Below are 18,172 nucleotides of genomic sequence, written 5' to 3'. Positions count from 1 at the left end.
ATTCCTCACCTCCATGCAAATGTGGATGCTTCCTCTTCATTATGCACTTCGTCTTTCTCATTTCATCATGTACAAAATTAAACGTGCCGCACCAAACGCAACTTTCTTTGAGGACTGTAATTATCCATGATAAGGAATATTCAAGTAAGACGAATTTAAGGATAAATTCATTTAAGAAAAAAATATGATAGAGGATTATCTCTCAACTTTCAAATGATACAAATTTGGAGATAAATTTTCTTGAAGAATGATGCAATGATAGAGGACTATTCAAAGATTCCATACAAGAACCTTTACAATTTAAAAGGACCTATGACAAAGGTAAGAGCAAGAGATTGAAAGATCAAAATTATTAAAGGCTCCTCAAAGAATATGAAAATCATGGCTTAAAACACATTTGAAAGATAGTTTTTAGGAAAATTAGTTGATGTTTTTAGACTTTGGGTTTTCTTTTAGAAATTAGTTATGTTCTATGTTTTTGGGCTTTGGGTTTTCCTTCATAAATTAGTGTATGTTTTGGGTTTGGGCCTTCTTGTAGGGTTCTTAGGTCTCCTTAAACTTATGTGTCTATATATAGAGGTACCAAAAACAATGTAGCCACTTTTACTCATATATTGAAATTGATTTTCATTAAAGAGAGGATTCTCTTGTTCTTACTAAAGATTAATATCTTATCTTTGTGACAAATCTTCACTTGACTTATTAATCTGCTAGATTGTGGCGTCCTCCATCTCTGTCTAATTTCGTGTTCTTCTCTGATTTATTCGTGTCATGCTTCTTGAGGATTCAGATCCAGAAACGATCATACTATTTCCTGTATAGGATTGTATATTAATCCACTCTTTACATATGTTCTCAAATATATTCTTAGTTTAATAAACTTCAACTTTAATTCTCGATTATATAAGTGCTTGATTGGTTAAATAGTAGATTTAGAAGTCGAGTAATTATCAATTTAACAGTGCTTGGATGATTTTTTTTCTTTTACTGTATATTTTCATTTACATGTACTAGATTACAATTGGATATTTGTGTACATGTTTTCGGATATCGAAGATGTTGAAGAAATAAGTGACATGTGAGAAAAGACATATTATATATTATTTGTAATAAATAATTAAACATTTTTGCATGATAAATAATTGAGCGTTTGAAAGTAAATATATAGAAATTATTGAAATATTAATGGTAAATACTTATTATTTTATTTAAACTCAATATTGTAATAAATAAGGAGTAAGAACAATTGAGAATGGTGGATGAGTTATAACGAGTCTATAACCCTTATTAAAGATGGAGAAAATAGTTTAAGGAAAATAAGTATGATTAGGAGAGAAGTTTCTTTACTTTCTTCTATTAGTTTGTTTAATTTTTGTCTTAAATAAATTCTAGACTCATGTATTGTGTTTTGTAGTTTTACTAATGACAGCTCCCTGTTTGAAGTTGTCACCTTCTAAAGGAATGAAGCTAGTCCAAGGGAGTGTACTTAACACACCCCCAGTTTTGCTGAGGAGACATCATTGAAAGTTGAAGTGGGGATCGTTGTGCACACTTGGAAGTGAGAGAATTCACTTTTTTAAAGATTTTGAAAATATTCTCTTTTGTACCACCCCTCTCCTAATCATTAGATTTCTAGAAGATACTTTTTGATTTTGTTAGGTAGTCCTCATCTTTGTATAATTGTTAGGAGGTTCCTTTCTTTGTTTATTTAAGAGGACATCTCCTCCACTTGTAATTGCTTGTTGATGAAGAACTAAAGTTATTATAGTCATTTTTTGCGTGTCTCTCTTTCTAGAGTGAACTTATCTCCTTTCTCTTATCTTAAACTTTGGTTCAAGTTGTGACAACCATAATTTATCTTGGGATGTGAAATATCCCCAAGTGGCGTGTCACCTTCCCTATCCTCTTTCTTTACCCTCATTGTTCTTTTATTTCAAGTTCTTATGTTCATTTTATGCTTCCACCTATTACGTTGTGTTTATTGTCTTTGTTCATTTCTTTCATTTATTGGAATCATTTTATCTTCTTTGTTGAATCTCTTGAAATAAATATTCACATCCAACTAACCTTGTTATCTTAATATTCAATAAGGATTTTCTTGAGACTTTTTTTTAAGCAACATAAGCACAAACATCATGTCCTATAAAAATATACAAGAATGACTCTAATCAAAGTTCATAAACATGCATTTCATGAAATAAACATATATTAAGTTGTAAAAAATAGTTAGATTTGAAAAATAAATAAACATGAATAATATAGTTCAAGGACATACAAAATTTTTGAAAATAGTTTGAGGATGAAAAAAATATAATAATTCAGTGGTGGATCTTCAACCAATCTTTGGAGGTACCAAAATTTTGGTTAAACTACTCTTTTGATTCATTTTTTTGTCCAAAAATATCTGGTCCTCTAGTTTTTTTAGTCTCAAATTAGTCCCCATTTTTTAAAATTTGATACAATTTGGCCATTTTTGTTAAGTTTCTTGAAGCAAAGCAAACAAATTTCATCAAAATTGACACTAGAATTATCTTAACTCACAACTTCAATTTTTATGGAAAAACCTTGATCCAATTCAAAATATTTAACAAAAAAAGAGACCAAATTGCATTATTTTTTCAAAAATCAAGACTAAATCGAAACTAAAAAGAAATTAAATGACCAACTTGATATTTTGAACTAAAATAAAAACTAAAAGCGTAATCTCAAATATTTTATATAAACTAGTAAAAATATTATATTTATTTTTTCTCATAATAAAACATAATAAAATTATTATTATTATTATAATTATAAAATTAAATATAAATATTTTTTATAATTTTACTATAATTAATTTTTATTTATAACAAATAATTTTAAAAAATAATTAAATAAAAAGATGGTAAATTTAACAATGATCACTTAAAAAATAATATTAAGAAAATAATTACTTTTATTTAAAAATATTCAAAAGTCAAATTAAAAAATTAAATATGGACAATAAATAAAAACTTTTTCTTATCTATTGATATATAAATTTTTTAGAATATTAAATATATAAATATATTTAAAATATTAATTTTTTAAAAATATATTTAAAATTAAATAGTAAATTATATAAGTATAAACAAATTAGAGAGGTCATGGCTCCTTTTTCATTACGTAGGTCCGCTAGTGATTAAATTATATTTACCTTTATCTTGTAGAACTTCTTTGAACAAATTCGCTTATATTTTGGAAACCTATTTAAGGGGAAGTGTTCTTTTCCTTTCTTATTCTACTCCATATCACCACTTTCATTACCAATTTTATTCATGTCTTTCATTAGTATTGCAACTTTTATATTATCTTCTATGAAGAATGATTGAGTTGATATATTTATTATATCACCTTATTATCAAATATCAAAATAAATAATTTTTTTTATTTTTTTTATCAATAATCCCAACACACAGTCAAAAAAGAATAATAATTTTCGTGTATCACTATATAAAAAAACTTTCTTAATCTAAGAAAGAAATACCAGGGCCTAAACGTGCCATGCAAACTTTGTTGGGCCAAAATAAATGGCTTTTATTTAGGCTTTCTTTCTTTTGGACAAGTTCAAGTATCTCACTATCCACCAAAGAAGAAAGCATTACATTTCCATCATGTCTATCAAATAAAAATAGTAATAATAATAATAATTTAGTAACAAAGGACTCCAAAAGTCGTTAATCAAAAGATAATCTTTTTAAAAAAACAGTAACTGTTCCAATTTCTAAAACAGATTAAGAAAAGACATTCTGCAGTAATCTGAGTTTCCGCGATTGAATCAGATGAAGGCTGAAGGGTTAAAGTTGGAATTGGTCATAAGCTGCAACGATCTCAAATTAACCATTCTCCTTTGCACTTCCATCATTCTACCAACTTCTGCTCTGTTCTTTTCAATCTCAACTATCAAAAAAACAATTCAACTCTTACAAATGTTGTTACAAATACAAAAATAATGTTCCAGTAATATAAATTTTAGATTCTATTATGGTTCTAATATGTTTATGACATTGTTACCTTCTTGAAGAATTCTTTGCTTTTCACGAGCAGCCAGATGAAATTTCAATGTATGGTTCTCAATTTCCAACGACAGATGCTTCTTTCGTTGCTCTGCAATTTCTCCATGGAGAACTTCTCTCTTCCTCTGCAACCAATTTTTTTCATATTCAAATCACAAAATCTACAACTTTATCATCAAAACACAGTTTCATATAATCTAACATTCTTGTCTTTCAACATGGAACAACTCACACTCATAACACTATAATATTACATTTTTTCACAACTTCAAAATTTTCACTTTTATTTTGATTTCAAACATTTATACTGAAAAAGTAAAGGTGTATAGTTTTTATTACTTTCAATGTAAATTTTTAAAAATGAGAAATAACATGACATTTTTATAACTAAAAAAAAAAGAAAATTAATTTTTTTTTACAAACTACTCGAAAATTGATATTCTACGATGCCTATTCTCAAAAGGGTTTTTAGAATTTCGTTTGGTAGAGTACCACAGATATTATGAAAATTCAGTGTCCTAATTTTTCATTAGCGATATTTGTTCTTGGTGAGATATTCGTTTTAAGGAAAGTAAAATCATTTTATATCCCAAAACTACGCAAATAAACATGGATTGTTTATGCATGAACAGAGAGTAAAAATATAAAATTGATCGTTTGGTGAATCACCTCGCATGATTTCAATTCGTTTTCCAACTCCTCAACGTATGCAAGTTTCTTCAATCTCGATCTTCGTGCAGCATATCTGTTTGAGACGATTCTAATCACCATAAAAAAAAAAAATTATACAAAACCACAAACGTATATATATTTTCATATCATTATTAACTACACAAAAAACATTTTTCCATAAGAGTATTGAAATCACAAAGGTTTAATGATTTTTTTCTTTAATTATACATAACTATTTCATCATTATATATAATGCAAGCATGTAAAAAATTAATGACCATCAGTGTATTTTAAAAATACAACAGATGAACAACAGAGAAAAAATCAGTAGAGAATCCAAACTTGAAACAACATATACATACCTTTTAAACTTATTTCTCATTTCTTGCTCAATGTTTGGTTGGAGTTCATTGAAATTGTTGTGGTCTCCATTAAGGTTTCCCTCTGTAAGAATTTGATCATTTTCTGGAATGGTTGGAAGCTTTTGGAGTGGCTTGGAGGGTTTTCTCCATGGTTGAGGTCTTAGAGGAACAGGCTTAACCAAAATGGGTATCTTTGACCATATTTTTTCTTCTATTAGGTTCCCTGTAATCTTAACTTCTTCCATTTTCCCCTGTCTCTCTGCAAAACAAGGAGTTAAGCAGGATTAATGAGTAATTAGTTTGCATGAAATTTAAGCAGAAAATATATCATAAATATTCACATCATGATATTAGAGAAAGTAGAAAACGCGCATGGTAACTTGATAGCATTTTATTATTATTTTTGTATGGACAGAATATATTTTATGTTGCATTAATGATATGACAAATTGATAGAGGGTAAAGAGGAAAACCACATGCATGTAAAAGGAATAGAGTGAAAAATGTTAATGACAAAACATCAAACTTGTGTATATAGGATTTAATGATCTGGTAAAATGAATGCTTTTGATATATCTTTTTCAACACAAAGAAGATACACGTATATTTACCAAATATACCTTCTGGAAAGAAGCTTTGTTCCTTAAATACGTGGGAAGAACATGGTATGTTTAGTTGTTGGATTAGGATAGTTTTTGCAAATTCATGTAATCTTTGTAAGGATTGTATTGTTGTCACATGAACTAGGTAATAACTTACTTATCTCAAGCAATTATTAATTAAAACAGGAAAAACATTTTTGGGAAGAAATGAATGTGTATTTTTTAATCAAATATGAATAGATCATTTACCATCTATGACTATTGATTGACCACTACACATCTATTAAGAAAATTTATGGCAAGCTAAGAGTATTTCCTAATTCATTGAAGAATTATGCGATGAAGATGTATTTCACCACACTACAGTGTCTAACATTCATTTTTTGTACTAATTTGGATCTTCAGAAATTAAGATGATAAATGTATGTTTTGCATTTGGTTCTTGATTAGTATCGTTCTTTTATTCATCTGTAAACTACAACTAATAAAGACGTGTAATTATAACAAAAATGGTATTAACTTTTAAACAAAATGGAAACCTGGTGTGTTAATCAAAACTTGCGTAAATTTTAATTTATATTTACACATTAGTTTGATATTCGCAGGTGCGTAAATTTTAATTTATATTTACACATTAGTTTGATATTCGCAGGTGGGTTGTTGTCAGTGGGTATCGAACTCCCAACCTGACCTTTAATACCCTCTCAACAAGAGAGATGCCTTGCGGTAATTAGTGTATTATGCTTATCTTGAAAATTTTATAGAGTTTTCGATCCTTCATTTGTAATTATTAGGTAAGGATGGTAAATTAATTCAACTTATATCTATGTTATATACGTGTATGTTCGAATTAACTTTTGTTATCATATGTATAAATTTTATATGTAATCCTTTTTCATTAAAGATTTTTTTAGTCGATGATATTGTCACATTAATGGAAAATGGATTAATTACATTTGATTCCAGAGGATCAAACGTTAAAAAATGTAATGATATTTTTGTTAATAAGAGAAATATTTTTACATATGATCCTTTGGTTAGATGTGAAAAATCTCATTTATATCATACCCTTTGTGATTAGATATAAATTTACGCCGTAATCCTTGTGTTCAGATGTAAGTGAGACTTTTTATGTTTTACTACAAAGGGTCAAATTTGACTACAAAGGATCAAGCGTAAAAAGTTTAATACATCTAACCACAAAGGGTATGATTAGAGATGCGATAACCTTTTATTTCTCATATCTTCTCCCCGGAAGACCTAAGCGCAAAACTTCTCTTTTCTTTGACGACCATGAGTTTGGTGAAGGCTCCATTGGTGACCAAAATAGCTCATTTCTTTATCTTTTATGCGCGATTTTCTCTTGGGGAGCGGTTAGTTGTCTAAACCTTTACTTTGTATACATTGAATTCCTAATTATTTTTTTGGAAACTAAATAATGTCTCCTTTTGTTACTGATGAGTTTCTCATGGTGATTGTTCCGATTACGTTTAAGTTTTTGTTGGTCAAGTGTGTCATTGAGGTATATGTTCTATATCTCCATGGTTGTTTTTGGAATCTTAATAACTAAAATGCATAAATGTCTCAATTATGATTATCTTTTTGCCTATTATTGTCGTTTGTGCTTAAAGTCATTGCAATTGTTATTTTTTTTTATATTTCATGTTTAGCTTTAAAGTCAAAACCACTTATTTAAAAAAATGCAAAATATTTACATTAACTGCTATAAAGTTAGCGTAAACTTGTATTAGGTACTATAAGGTCCAATGTGAATTTACAGACAAAATTCTTGACATAAATTTACATCACCCGCATAAACGTCCTCAAATTATTAAAAGACATAAAAAGTTTGAAATTTTAGACATAAAATAAAAATCATTCTTATTGTAACGTATATTATAATAAATACCTTATATTTCACAAAAACTTTTATTACATTTTATATTAACCTAGGGTGGACACAAAATCAAAGTGTAATATGAAAATGATTACAATTATGTACTTAATATTAATATCAATTGCAATTAACATAAATTTTGTCATGAAATATATATAAAATATGAACTGTAACATGCATACTAATAAAGTAGCAAAAGTAATTTATTTTACTAAACTATCCTAAAATAGAAATTAATATTTAGGTTTAATTAATCGTGTGCTCCTAATTTTCGTAAAATTAGTCCTAAGTATGTCTTTCAAATTTTTTTTAATCACAATTAAGTTTTAATTTTGTTTAAATATCTTATGCAATTATGTCATTTATGTTAGTGTTGTACCAACAACGTTAAAGACATGTTATATGTTAGTTCATAGTTTTTTTTTTGTTTTTTTTTTTAATTTTTTTTTTCAGGTGTCAGGTTAGTGTCATGCCTGCAAACCGACCCGTCCGGCCAAGCCTACATTGCCATCCCTAATCACAATGTGTGAGAATTCTTCCTCAACTTCTCATCACATGAAATATTAGTCTTTGTAACTTAAGACCATCATTGATGTTAGAAGATCTTTATCATAACATAGATTTTAGTACTTAATCGACTACGCAAACAAGTTCACACATCACCCTATATGTATGATGTCAAATTCATACAATTCTCATAAATCTACAATCATTTTCATATAAGATACAAATTGCATCAATTCCAATAAGCATTGTGATATGACATAACTCATTTAATTAAAACCATAAATTAATCATAATTTCCCCAAGCATAATTCTTTACTCATTTCAAACAATCTTGTTCCCTTAACTTATAGTATAGTTGTTTAAACTCATATATCAATTTTATAAACTATCATAAGGAAAGATATAAAAATTTACTCACTATTCTAGATTATATTCAAAACTCCATACACAAAAAAAATCTATAACTCACATCTATAATTTAGTTGTCACATCAACATGTCAATAATATCATTCAATTCAAAACATGTCAAACAATCATTTATTATGCAAAACACAATAACATTCAATAATTATATTATACTAATCTTTTAAATAATTATATATTATTTAACAATTGAATCTAAGAATTATATTCAATTTATAATTAAATTTAATAATTTATAATTGAATTTATAAAATAATTAAGAAAATTGTATAATATTTATAAAATAAGTAAATTTAGTCTCAATTTGAAAAGGACAAAATTGTTCCAATTTAACCAAAATTGGGACTAGATTAAATATAAATAACGATATAGAGATCGAATTGAACAAAGTTAATGAATAAAAAGACTAAATTAAATAAAAGAAAATAACACAACCACAAGTTGACATGTGGCATAATTATGTCCTCACATGTGGATAATTTTTTTAAAATTTTAAATTTTAAAAAATTAAAAATTAAAAATTAAAAATTAAAAAAATCAAAAGGTGACATGTGACGTGCACTATTCACTCACATTAACTACTTAATCACCCTTAATAAAAAAAAACTCAACGAAAATAGAGACCAAATGTGTATTTAAGTCTTAATATATCAAACTCTTAGCTGAAGAAGTGCCAAATCTAGTCAATCAAAAGGTTCATCAAGGGCTTCAGATCAACAACATCAAAAACTCATATTTCATTTACCATTTGATTGGTGAACATGATATATGGATCTCAATAAGCATTTTCTCTTACATTCTAGAACTCAAACAGATTATACCAGTACAAAACATACCCTTTGAAATCAATTAAGTCATGTTTACCAATTCATAAAATAACTTCCCAACCAAAATCTCAAATTACACATATCATCTTTTTCTTTTATCTAAATTCCTCAACGAACAAGTTCATACTTTAACAACATCAAACAAACGAAATCACTTCATGCATCAGTTCAAACATTCATAAATCAGAATTTCAACCACAATCTCATTCAACAAATTACATCAATTCAAATTCAGATACACGTCAATGCTCCACAGATCAATTAATTATTTCACCGAAAACATATCTATACAACACTCATTAGAGCTATAAATGTTTAATTCCTTCAATTATAACACATATTTTAAAGCATCTAACTTCCCTTACCTTAGAAAACAATCCAACAACTCGAAAAGCCCCAAATTGCCTTCGAACACACGAACACTCTACCTCAACCTACAAATATCGAAAACCCGTCAGATTGAGCCAAAAGAGCCTCTGATTAGCAAAGAGTAAAACTAAAGACTCTAGGAGCACATGCAACCCAATCAAACTTGCACACACTACCAAAACAGATTGGACATCAAAGAACGTTAAAATTTTGACTTACTCAAATGAAAAATATGTTGGATTAGATTGAAGAGGGCATAGCGGCAAACATAATCCCTATCTCTCATCAAGAAAAAAACAACGAGATTTGAGTGAAGAGAATGAAGAACAAACTAAGATTTTCAGAGAAGGTGTTTTGAGGAAGAATATGCCTTTTAACTTTAAGAGTGGTTGGTTTTGAGTCTTTTTAATAAAAACAATTTTATATTTTATAAAGGTTTTGCATCAATAAAATATTTTAAAAAATATGATTTTCAATAAATATTTTTAATAATTATTTCTAACTCTTATATCAATTTTTTATTAATTTTTTTTATTTTCTAAATTAAATATTTCTATTTTTTAAAAGGATTAATGATTAAAATAACAGTAAATCAATCATAAATTTAATTTATATTTATATATTCAATTTTTATTATAAATATTAATTATAATATAATTTATATGTTCAAATTCTAAAAAATTGTATTATTTTCGTACATAGAACATATTTGTTAGATCTTCTAAAATTCAAATATACTACTTAATTTTTTTTATTAATGTTATATTGAAAACTTATCAACGACACTTCCAGGATAGAATTTTATACGTCTAATTAAAATTATTTTTAATTGTAAAATTAATTTAATAAAATCATTATTCACACTTTTCGTATGCTATCCTTAAGTAAAAGATATATTTAACTTTAAAAAGATGTATAAGAAATTTTTCAAAAGATCTTAAAAATTTGAGAGGATATAAAACACATTTACCTGATTACTTTTTTTATTAACTGAATTTTGTGGATAGAAATAAATAACTATTAATAACCAGCATTCATTATTAATCATAATTAAGTTTTAATATATTAAATGAAATAAATAAAAAAATTATAGAAATAAAATAATTATCTTTATTATTTGGCAGTTCGAAAATCCAAACTTTAGAAAAAAAAAAGTCAAGCAATCATTTACAATGCAAAAACACAGTAACATTTAATAATTATATTATAATAATATTTTAAATAATTATATTTTATTTAACACAATTACAAATTGACATGTGACAGAATTGTGTTCTGCCATGTGGAATTTTTTTTTTAAATTTAAAAATTAAAAAAATTATAAAATATAAACAATTATAAAATTAAAAATTAAAAATTAAAAAAATCAAAAGGTGACTCATGACATGCACTATTCACTCACATTAACTACTTAATCACCCTTAATAAAAAGGACCAATTGAACAAAATCAACGAAAATAAAGTCTAAATCTAAATGTGTATTTAAGTCTTAATATATCAACCTCTTAGCCCAAGAAGTGCCAAATCTAATCAATCAAAGGGTTCATCAATGGTTTCACATCAACAACATCAAAAACTCAGATTTCATTTACCATTTGATTGGTGAACATGATCAATGAATCTCAATAAGCATTTTCTCTTACATTCGAGAACTCAAACAGATTATACCAATACAAAACATACCCTTTAAAATCAATTAAGTCATGTTTACAAATCCATAAAATAACTTTCCAGCCAAAATCTCAAATTACACATATCATCTTTTTCTTTTACCTAAATTACTCAACCAACAAGTTCATACTTTAACAACATCAAACAAACGAAATCACTTCATGCATCAGTTTAAACATTCATAAATCAGAATTTCAACCACAATCCCATTCAACAAATTGCATCTATCCAAATTCAGATACACGTCAATGCTCCACAGATCAATTATTTCACCGAAAATATATCTATACAACACTCATCAGAGTTATAACAAATGTTCAATTCCTTTAATTATAACACATCTTTTAAAGCATCTAACTTTCCTTACCTTAGAAAACAATCCAACAACTCGAAAAGCCCCAAACTGCCTTAGAACACACGAACACTCTACCTCAACCTACAGATATTGAAAATCCATCAGATTGAGCCAAAAGTGCCTTTGATTAGCAAAGAGTAAAATTAAAGACTCTAGGAGCACATGCAACCCGATCAAACTTGCACACAGTACCAAAACAGATTGGACATCAAAGAATGTTGAAATTTCGACTTACTCAAATTAAAAATTTGTTGGATTAGAATTGAAGAGGACTTCGCGGCAAACGTAATCCCTATCTCTCTTCAAGAAAAAACAACGAGATTTGAGTGAGGAGAATGAAGAACAAACTGAGGTTTCCAGGGAAGGTGCTTTGAGGAAGAATGTGCCTTTTAACTTTAAGAGTGGTTGGTTTTGAGTCTTTCTAATAAAAACAATTTTATATTTTATAAGGGTTTTGCATCAATAAAATATTTCAAAAAATATAATTTTCAATAAATACTTTTATGAATTATTTCTAACTTTTATATCAATTTTTATTTATTTTCTAAATTAAATATTTTTATTTTTAAAAAGGATTAATGATTAAAACAACAGTAAATCATTTATAAATTTAATTTATATTTATATATTTAATTTTTATTATAAATCTTAATTATAATATAATTTATATGTTAAAATTCTAAAAGTTGTATTATTTTCGTACGTCTAAGAACATATTTGTTAGATCTTCTAAAATTCAAATATACTACTTAATTTTTTATTAATGTTATATTGAAAACTTATCAATGACGTTTTCAACATAAAATTTTATACGTCTAATTAAAATTGTTTTTAATTGTAAAATTAATTTAATAAAATCATTATTCACATACTTTTCGTATGCTATCCTTAAGTAAAAGATATATTTAACTTTAAAAAGATGTATAAGAAATTTTTCAAAAGATCTTAAAAATTTGAGAGGATATAAAACACATTTACCTGATTACTTTTTTATTAACTGAATTTTGTGGATAGAAATAAATAACTATTAATAAGGGGTATTCATTAATAATAATAATTAAGTTTTAATATATTAAATGAAAATAAATCAAAGAAAAATGTATAAAAATAAAAATAATTATCTTTATTATTTGGCAGTTCGAAAATCCAAACTTTAGAAAAAAAATGTAAAGCAATAATTTATTATGTAAAAACACAGTAACATTTAATAATTATATTATAATAATATTTTAAATAATTATATTTTATTTAACAATTGAAGCTAAGAATTATATTTAATTTATAATTAAATTTAATAATTTACAATTGAATTTAAAAAATAATTAAGAAAAATGTCAATTTCAATAATAATATATAATTTTTATAAAATAATTAAATTTAGTTTCAATTTGAAAAGAACAAAATTGTTCCAATTTAATCAAAATTGGGACTAAATTGAATAGAAATAACGTTATAGAGATCGAATTGAACAAAAATAATGAATATAGACACTAAATTGAATAAAAGAAAATAACACAATCACAAATTGACAGGCAGAATTGTGTCCTGACATGTGAATTTTTTTTTTAAATTTAAAAGTTAAAAAAATTAAAAAAATTAAAAATTAAAAATTAAAAATTAAAAAAATTAAGAGGTGACATTCACTCACGTTAACTGCTTAATCACCCTTAATAAAAATGACCAAATTGAACAAATACAACAAAAATAGATAGAGATACCAAATGTGTATTTAAGTAGTCTTAATATATCAAACTCTTAGCTCAAGAAATGTCAAATCTAGTCAATCAAAGGGTTCATCAAGGGCTTCGCATCAACATCAAAAACTCATATTTCATTTACCATTTGATTGGTGAACATGATCAATGGATTCCAATAAGCATTTTCTCTTATATTCGAAAACTCAAACAGATTAAACCAGTACAAAACATACCCTTTGAAATCAATTAAGTCATGTTTATCAATCCATAAAATAACTTTCCAGCCAAAATCTCAAATTACACATATCATCTTTTTCTTTTATCTAAATTCCTCTACCAACAGGTTCATACTTTAACAACATCAAACAAGCGAAATCACTTCATGCATCAGTTCAAACATTCATAAATCAAAATTTCAACCACAATCTCATTCAAAAAATTGCATCAATCCAAATTCAGATACACGTCAATGCTCCACAGATCAATTAATTATTTTACCTAAAACAAATCTATACAACACTCACTCAGAGCTATAACAAATGTTCAATTCCTTTAATTATAACACATCTTTTAAAGCATCTAACTTTCCTTACCTTAGAAAACAATCCAACAACTCAAAAAGCCCCAAACTTCCTTCAAACACACGAAAACTCTACCTCAACCTACAAATATCGAAAACCTGTCAGATTGAGCCAAAAGAGCCTCTGATTAGTAAAGAGTAAAATTAAAGACTCTAAGAGCACATGCAATCCGATCAAATTTGTACACACTACCAAAACAGATTGGACATCAAAGAACATTGAAATTTTGACTTACTCGAATGAAAAATTTGTTGGATTAGAATTGAAGAGGGCTTCGCTGCAAACATAATCCCTATCTCTCATCAAGAAAAAAAAACGAGATTTGAGTGAGGAGAATGAAGAACAGACAGAGGTTTTCAGGAAAAGTGCTTTGAGGAAGAATGTGCCTTTTAACTTTAAGAGTGGTTGGTTTTGAGTCTTTCTAATAAAAATAATTTTATATTTTATAAGGGTTTTTCATCAATAAATTATTTTAAAAAATATGATTTTCAATAAATACTTTTATGAATTATTTCTAACTCTTATGTCAATTTTTATTTATTAATTTTAATTTATTTTCTAATCTAAATATTTTTATTTTTAAAAAGGATTAATCATTAAAATAACAGTAAATCAATCATAAATTTAATTTATATTTATATATTCAATTTTTATTATAAATTTGAATTATAATATAATTTATATGTTAAAAATTTTACATGTACATTGCGAACATTACAGTTCTAGTTTATTTTAATATTGAGATTAAGATTTTAATAATAATAATAATAAAAATAAAAGCACCCTTCATTATAGATTAAATACATTTTTTGGACCCTGTAATATTCTTAAAATACTAAATATATTCTAAAAAGTTTTATTATTTTCGTACGTGTAAGAACATATTTAAGATCTTCTAAAATTCAAATATACTACTTAATTTTTTTATTAATGTTATATTGAAAACTTATCAATGACGCTTTTAAGATAGAATTTTATACGTCTAATTAAAATTATTTTTAATTGTAAAATTAATTTAATAAAATCATCATTCACATATTTTTCGAATGCTATCCTTAAGTAAAAGATATATTTTAACTTTAAAAAGATGTATAAGAAATTTTTCAAGAGATCGTATTTATTGTATTAAAAATTTGAAAGGATATAAAACACATTTACCTAATTACTTTTTTATTAACTGAAATTTGTGGATAGAAATAAATAACTATTAATAACGGGCATTCATTAATAATAATAATAATTTTTTAATATATTAGATGAAAATAAATCGAAGAAAAATGTATAGAAATAAAAATAATTATCTTTATTATTTGGCATTTCGAAAATCCAAACTTTAGAAAAAAAAAAAAGAGTAAATTAACATTAAAATAATCTTCAAACTAATCTATCTAACCAAAGATATTAGTAATCAAGTTTAAATAAAATTTAAATTCAAATTAAACTAATTAATACTATTTAAAAGGAATAAAAAGTTAAATTAAATGCTTACTGAAGTAGGAAGCATATTAATGGTAAAGAAAGAAAATGATTCTTATTTTAGAGAGACTCAAACCTATAGTAGACAAATGAATTATTATTTAAAACATGATAAGTTAACAAAAGTTTTTTTTTTTTTTTAAATCTTCGACAATCTATCTATTTAAGTAGAATAACATTACTTTATTAAAGTGTGTAAAAATAAGTTTTGTGAAAATACAACTTTTTCTTATTATTTATATCATTATTATATTACGTTAGATGTATAATAATAATAATAATATACTGATATCATGTGTTTATTCTGACATGGAGAAGTAAAGTAACATGTACAGGTATCAATTTCTACAACAGACATCACTCTTCACTTCTGAAAACATCTTGGCATTGCACAAACCAAGTTTCTTTCATAGAAGCCTCTTCTACAAATAAACAAACTCAGTGGAAGAAGGACTTTGCATTCATTCAAAGTGCTCCCAGTTTTTAGTAATCACAGTAGTTGCTGGAAATGGAGTTGGTGATTTCATGCTTCCAACTCCCGATTCAAATGCCTCCCAAATTACAGGTACTGCATTAATGTTTCCACCATTGCTAAATGCACCACAATTTCTTGCCTTCAGGTTGTCAACTGTGTCCACATAACTCTGTACACGACGCACCTGTGTTCAAACAATCACTTTAAGTGTCACATTAAATCTAGTTCTTGTATCAGAGGGCACAACATATAAAAATTAAGTTTCTTAGTTGTTACTAACCTCAAATCTTCTTTGTGCCTTGGCTTCTCCATCTGCAGCAATGGAATCCAATTTAAGCAATTGAACCATTAGTAGTTCTGTCAAGATTGCAAACTCTTTGTCTTCAACCTTTGTACCATCAGAAACAGTTGTCTCCAAAGCAACCACCTAAAAACCATCAAACATTGCTGCCATTATTTTCAAAATTCCAATGAAGTTTTTCTGTTTTCACGACAAGGAATAGCACCTTTTTATGTAGCTTGTCAACTTCTGTTCTGACAGTGGAGATGGCTTCCCATGCCTTCAAAGTATCTTCACTCTTCTGCATCTCCTCAAGCTTCTTCTCCTTGCTGGCTGGATCCTCAAGCAAGACAACCTTAGACATGTCTTTCACCCCCACCATATGCAACCATTCCTCATCCTCCTTCTCTTTCCCTCTAACTAGTAACCTTTGCTCCTTTGGCTCAAGACCAGTCTCCGTTGCAAGCACCCCTTTTAAATGTCCTTCCATTGAACCAGAACAGAATACTCACTCAACAATTTCAGAATCTAACATACCTATAATTCTCACAACATGCCTGTTCTGAATTCTAACAACCTTTTTCAAACAGTGCAACAATACTATGATAATGACAGTTACTCTGTCCAAAACGTATGCTTTCAGCAAGGTCAGTGTCAAACAAAGATTAAACGTAAAAGGGAAGAAGGGGATTGATGAGTTAACATTGTCAGGACCTGAAGTACTGATTCCAACATCTCCTAATCGATCATAAGAGAAATTTCGCCACTTGGTACTGAGATAATAAAATAAAACCCATGTATAAAAAAGTGATCTTTTGGATGATTTCAAAACAGGTTATACATTATAAATTGCAACAAACGTTACCCTTTTGACACCAGGATCCAAGGTGTGTAAATTAGGAAAAGATAGGTAATAACTCCCCGAAAATGCAAACAATCCTATGCTATGCTTACCAAAAGTGGATTGTGCAGGAACAGTGAGCTCATGGTGATAGGAACCATGAGAGACCTTGATTTTGATCATGGGACTAGAAGAGGAGTCAAGGGATTTTCTCTTCTGAACAAGCATGCCACCAGGTCTGAGCTCCCAATCTATGTTTCCCTTAACACCATCATTAGCTTCACCTTTTGAAGATGATGTTTTCATTGGTAAAATATAGCAATAGAGGATGATAAAGAGAGAAGAAGGTGGAGCTAACTGAGAGAAGCAAGAGAAGAATCAGAAGAACGAAAGAAGTCATTGGAGTAAGCAAACAAAAGTGGTTTCGGAAAGGGACCCCTCAACTGTCTTTTGCAAAGACAACACTTGCTCAGTTACAACACACAGAAAAAGAAAGTAGAGTTGGTACAAAACTATACCGTACATAGCTTAGTATAACACATGCAAGAATCATTTCAACGTATGTAATTAGAATCATTACCCTTTTTTCTCGTTGAATCATGGCTTTGGGGTGTTCACAAAGGACCTGACAGAGACATTGAATGAACAAGACATGCTTCCAACTCGACACTTATGAAACTGTAATAAGTTTTAGTACGATAACATGTCAAACTTTTTTTACTAAGCCTGTTTAAGAGCAGTGTTATGTTAAATTCAACCACTGTGGGAACATTATTGCTACACGCCAATTTGCCTCTGCGGGTAGAACCAAACTATGGAACCACATCATGCATATTCAGAGATGTACTCGTAGAGGCATTAACGTCACCCAACATTTTTTATTTTAACTGTCATTCTTATGACACATTCCCACTAAGTTCTCATGATAACTATAATCAAAAAGAGTGATAGAAAGAATAGTAAAAAATGTTTGACAAATAAGTTATGTAATAAAGATAAAATTACACTGGATTGAACTAGAAAGAAAGATGCATTTATTCACACAGTTTCTTTAATATATTAATATTTATGAATTCTTTTCTTACCGGATAGTACTTTTTTG

General features: G+C 27.2%; 2 protein-coding genes across 8 annotated transcripts; both read right to left on the bottom strand.

Moving 5' to 3' along the window:
- Positions 1-3,519: 3,519 nt before the first annotated feature.
- LOC114195522 (basic leucine zipper 34-like) lies at positions 3,520-14,398 on the bottom strand. 6 transcript variants are annotated; one of them, XM_028086022.1, is made up of 9 exons: positions 14,234-14,398; positions 14,011-14,096; positions 11,956-12,020; positions 11,733-11,801; positions 9,691-9,759; positions 5,069-5,327; positions 4,704-4,794; positions 4,033-4,159; positions 3,520-3,918 (listed from the first exon to the last, which is right to left on the bottom strand). In XM_028086022.1, exons 6-9 carry the CDS (start codon positions 5,311-5,313, stop codon positions 3,797-3,799), a joined length of 585 nt encoding a protein of 194 aa, XP_027941823.1. In that variant the 5' UTR covers positions 5,314-5,327; positions 9,691-9,759; positions 11,733-11,801; positions 11,956-12,020; positions 14,011-14,096; positions 14,234-14,398; the 3' UTR covers positions 3,520-3,796. The 6 variants fall into 6 exon arrangements, with proteins under 6 accessions (XP_027941823.1, XP_027941825.1, XP_027941821.1 ...); XM_028086024.1 differs by having other exon boundaries at positions 14,011-14,079; positions 14,234-14,392; XM_028086020.1 differs by lacking the exon at positions 11,956-12,020 and having other exon boundaries at positions 14,234-14,392.
- A 1,333-nt stretch (positions 14,399-15,731) lies between these two features.
- On the bottom strand, positions 15,732-17,560 carry LOC114193775 (BAG family molecular chaperone regulator 4-like). Of its 2 annotated transcripts, none has more exons than XM_028083707.1 (4): positions 17,184-17,560; positions 16,456-16,700; positions 16,230-16,376; positions 15,732-16,133 (listed from the first exon to the last, which is right to left on the bottom strand). In XM_028083707.1, the coding sequence occupies exons 1-4, from the start codon at positions 17,374-17,376 to the stop codon at positions 15,936-15,938; spliced, it is 783 nt and encodes a 260-aa protein (XP_027939508.1). In that variant the 5' UTR covers positions 17,377-17,560; the 3' UTR covers positions 15,732-15,935. The 2 variants fall into 2 exon arrangements, with proteins under 2 accessions (XP_027939508.1, XP_027939507.1); XM_028083706.1 differs by having other exon boundaries at positions 16,456-16,712; positions 17,184-17,543.
- Between the last annotated feature and the right edge of the window lie 612 nt (positions 17,561-18,172).

Source organism: Vigna unguiculata, chromosome 8 (genome assembly GCF_004118075.2).
Source record: "Vigna unguiculata cultivar IT97K-499-35 chromosome 8, ASM411807v1, whole genome shotgun sequence".
NCBI lineage: Eukaryota > Viridiplantae > Streptophyta > Magnoliopsida > Fabales > Fabaceae > Vigna > Vigna unguiculata.
This window is presented reverse-complemented; position numbering and strand designations above follow the sequence as displayed.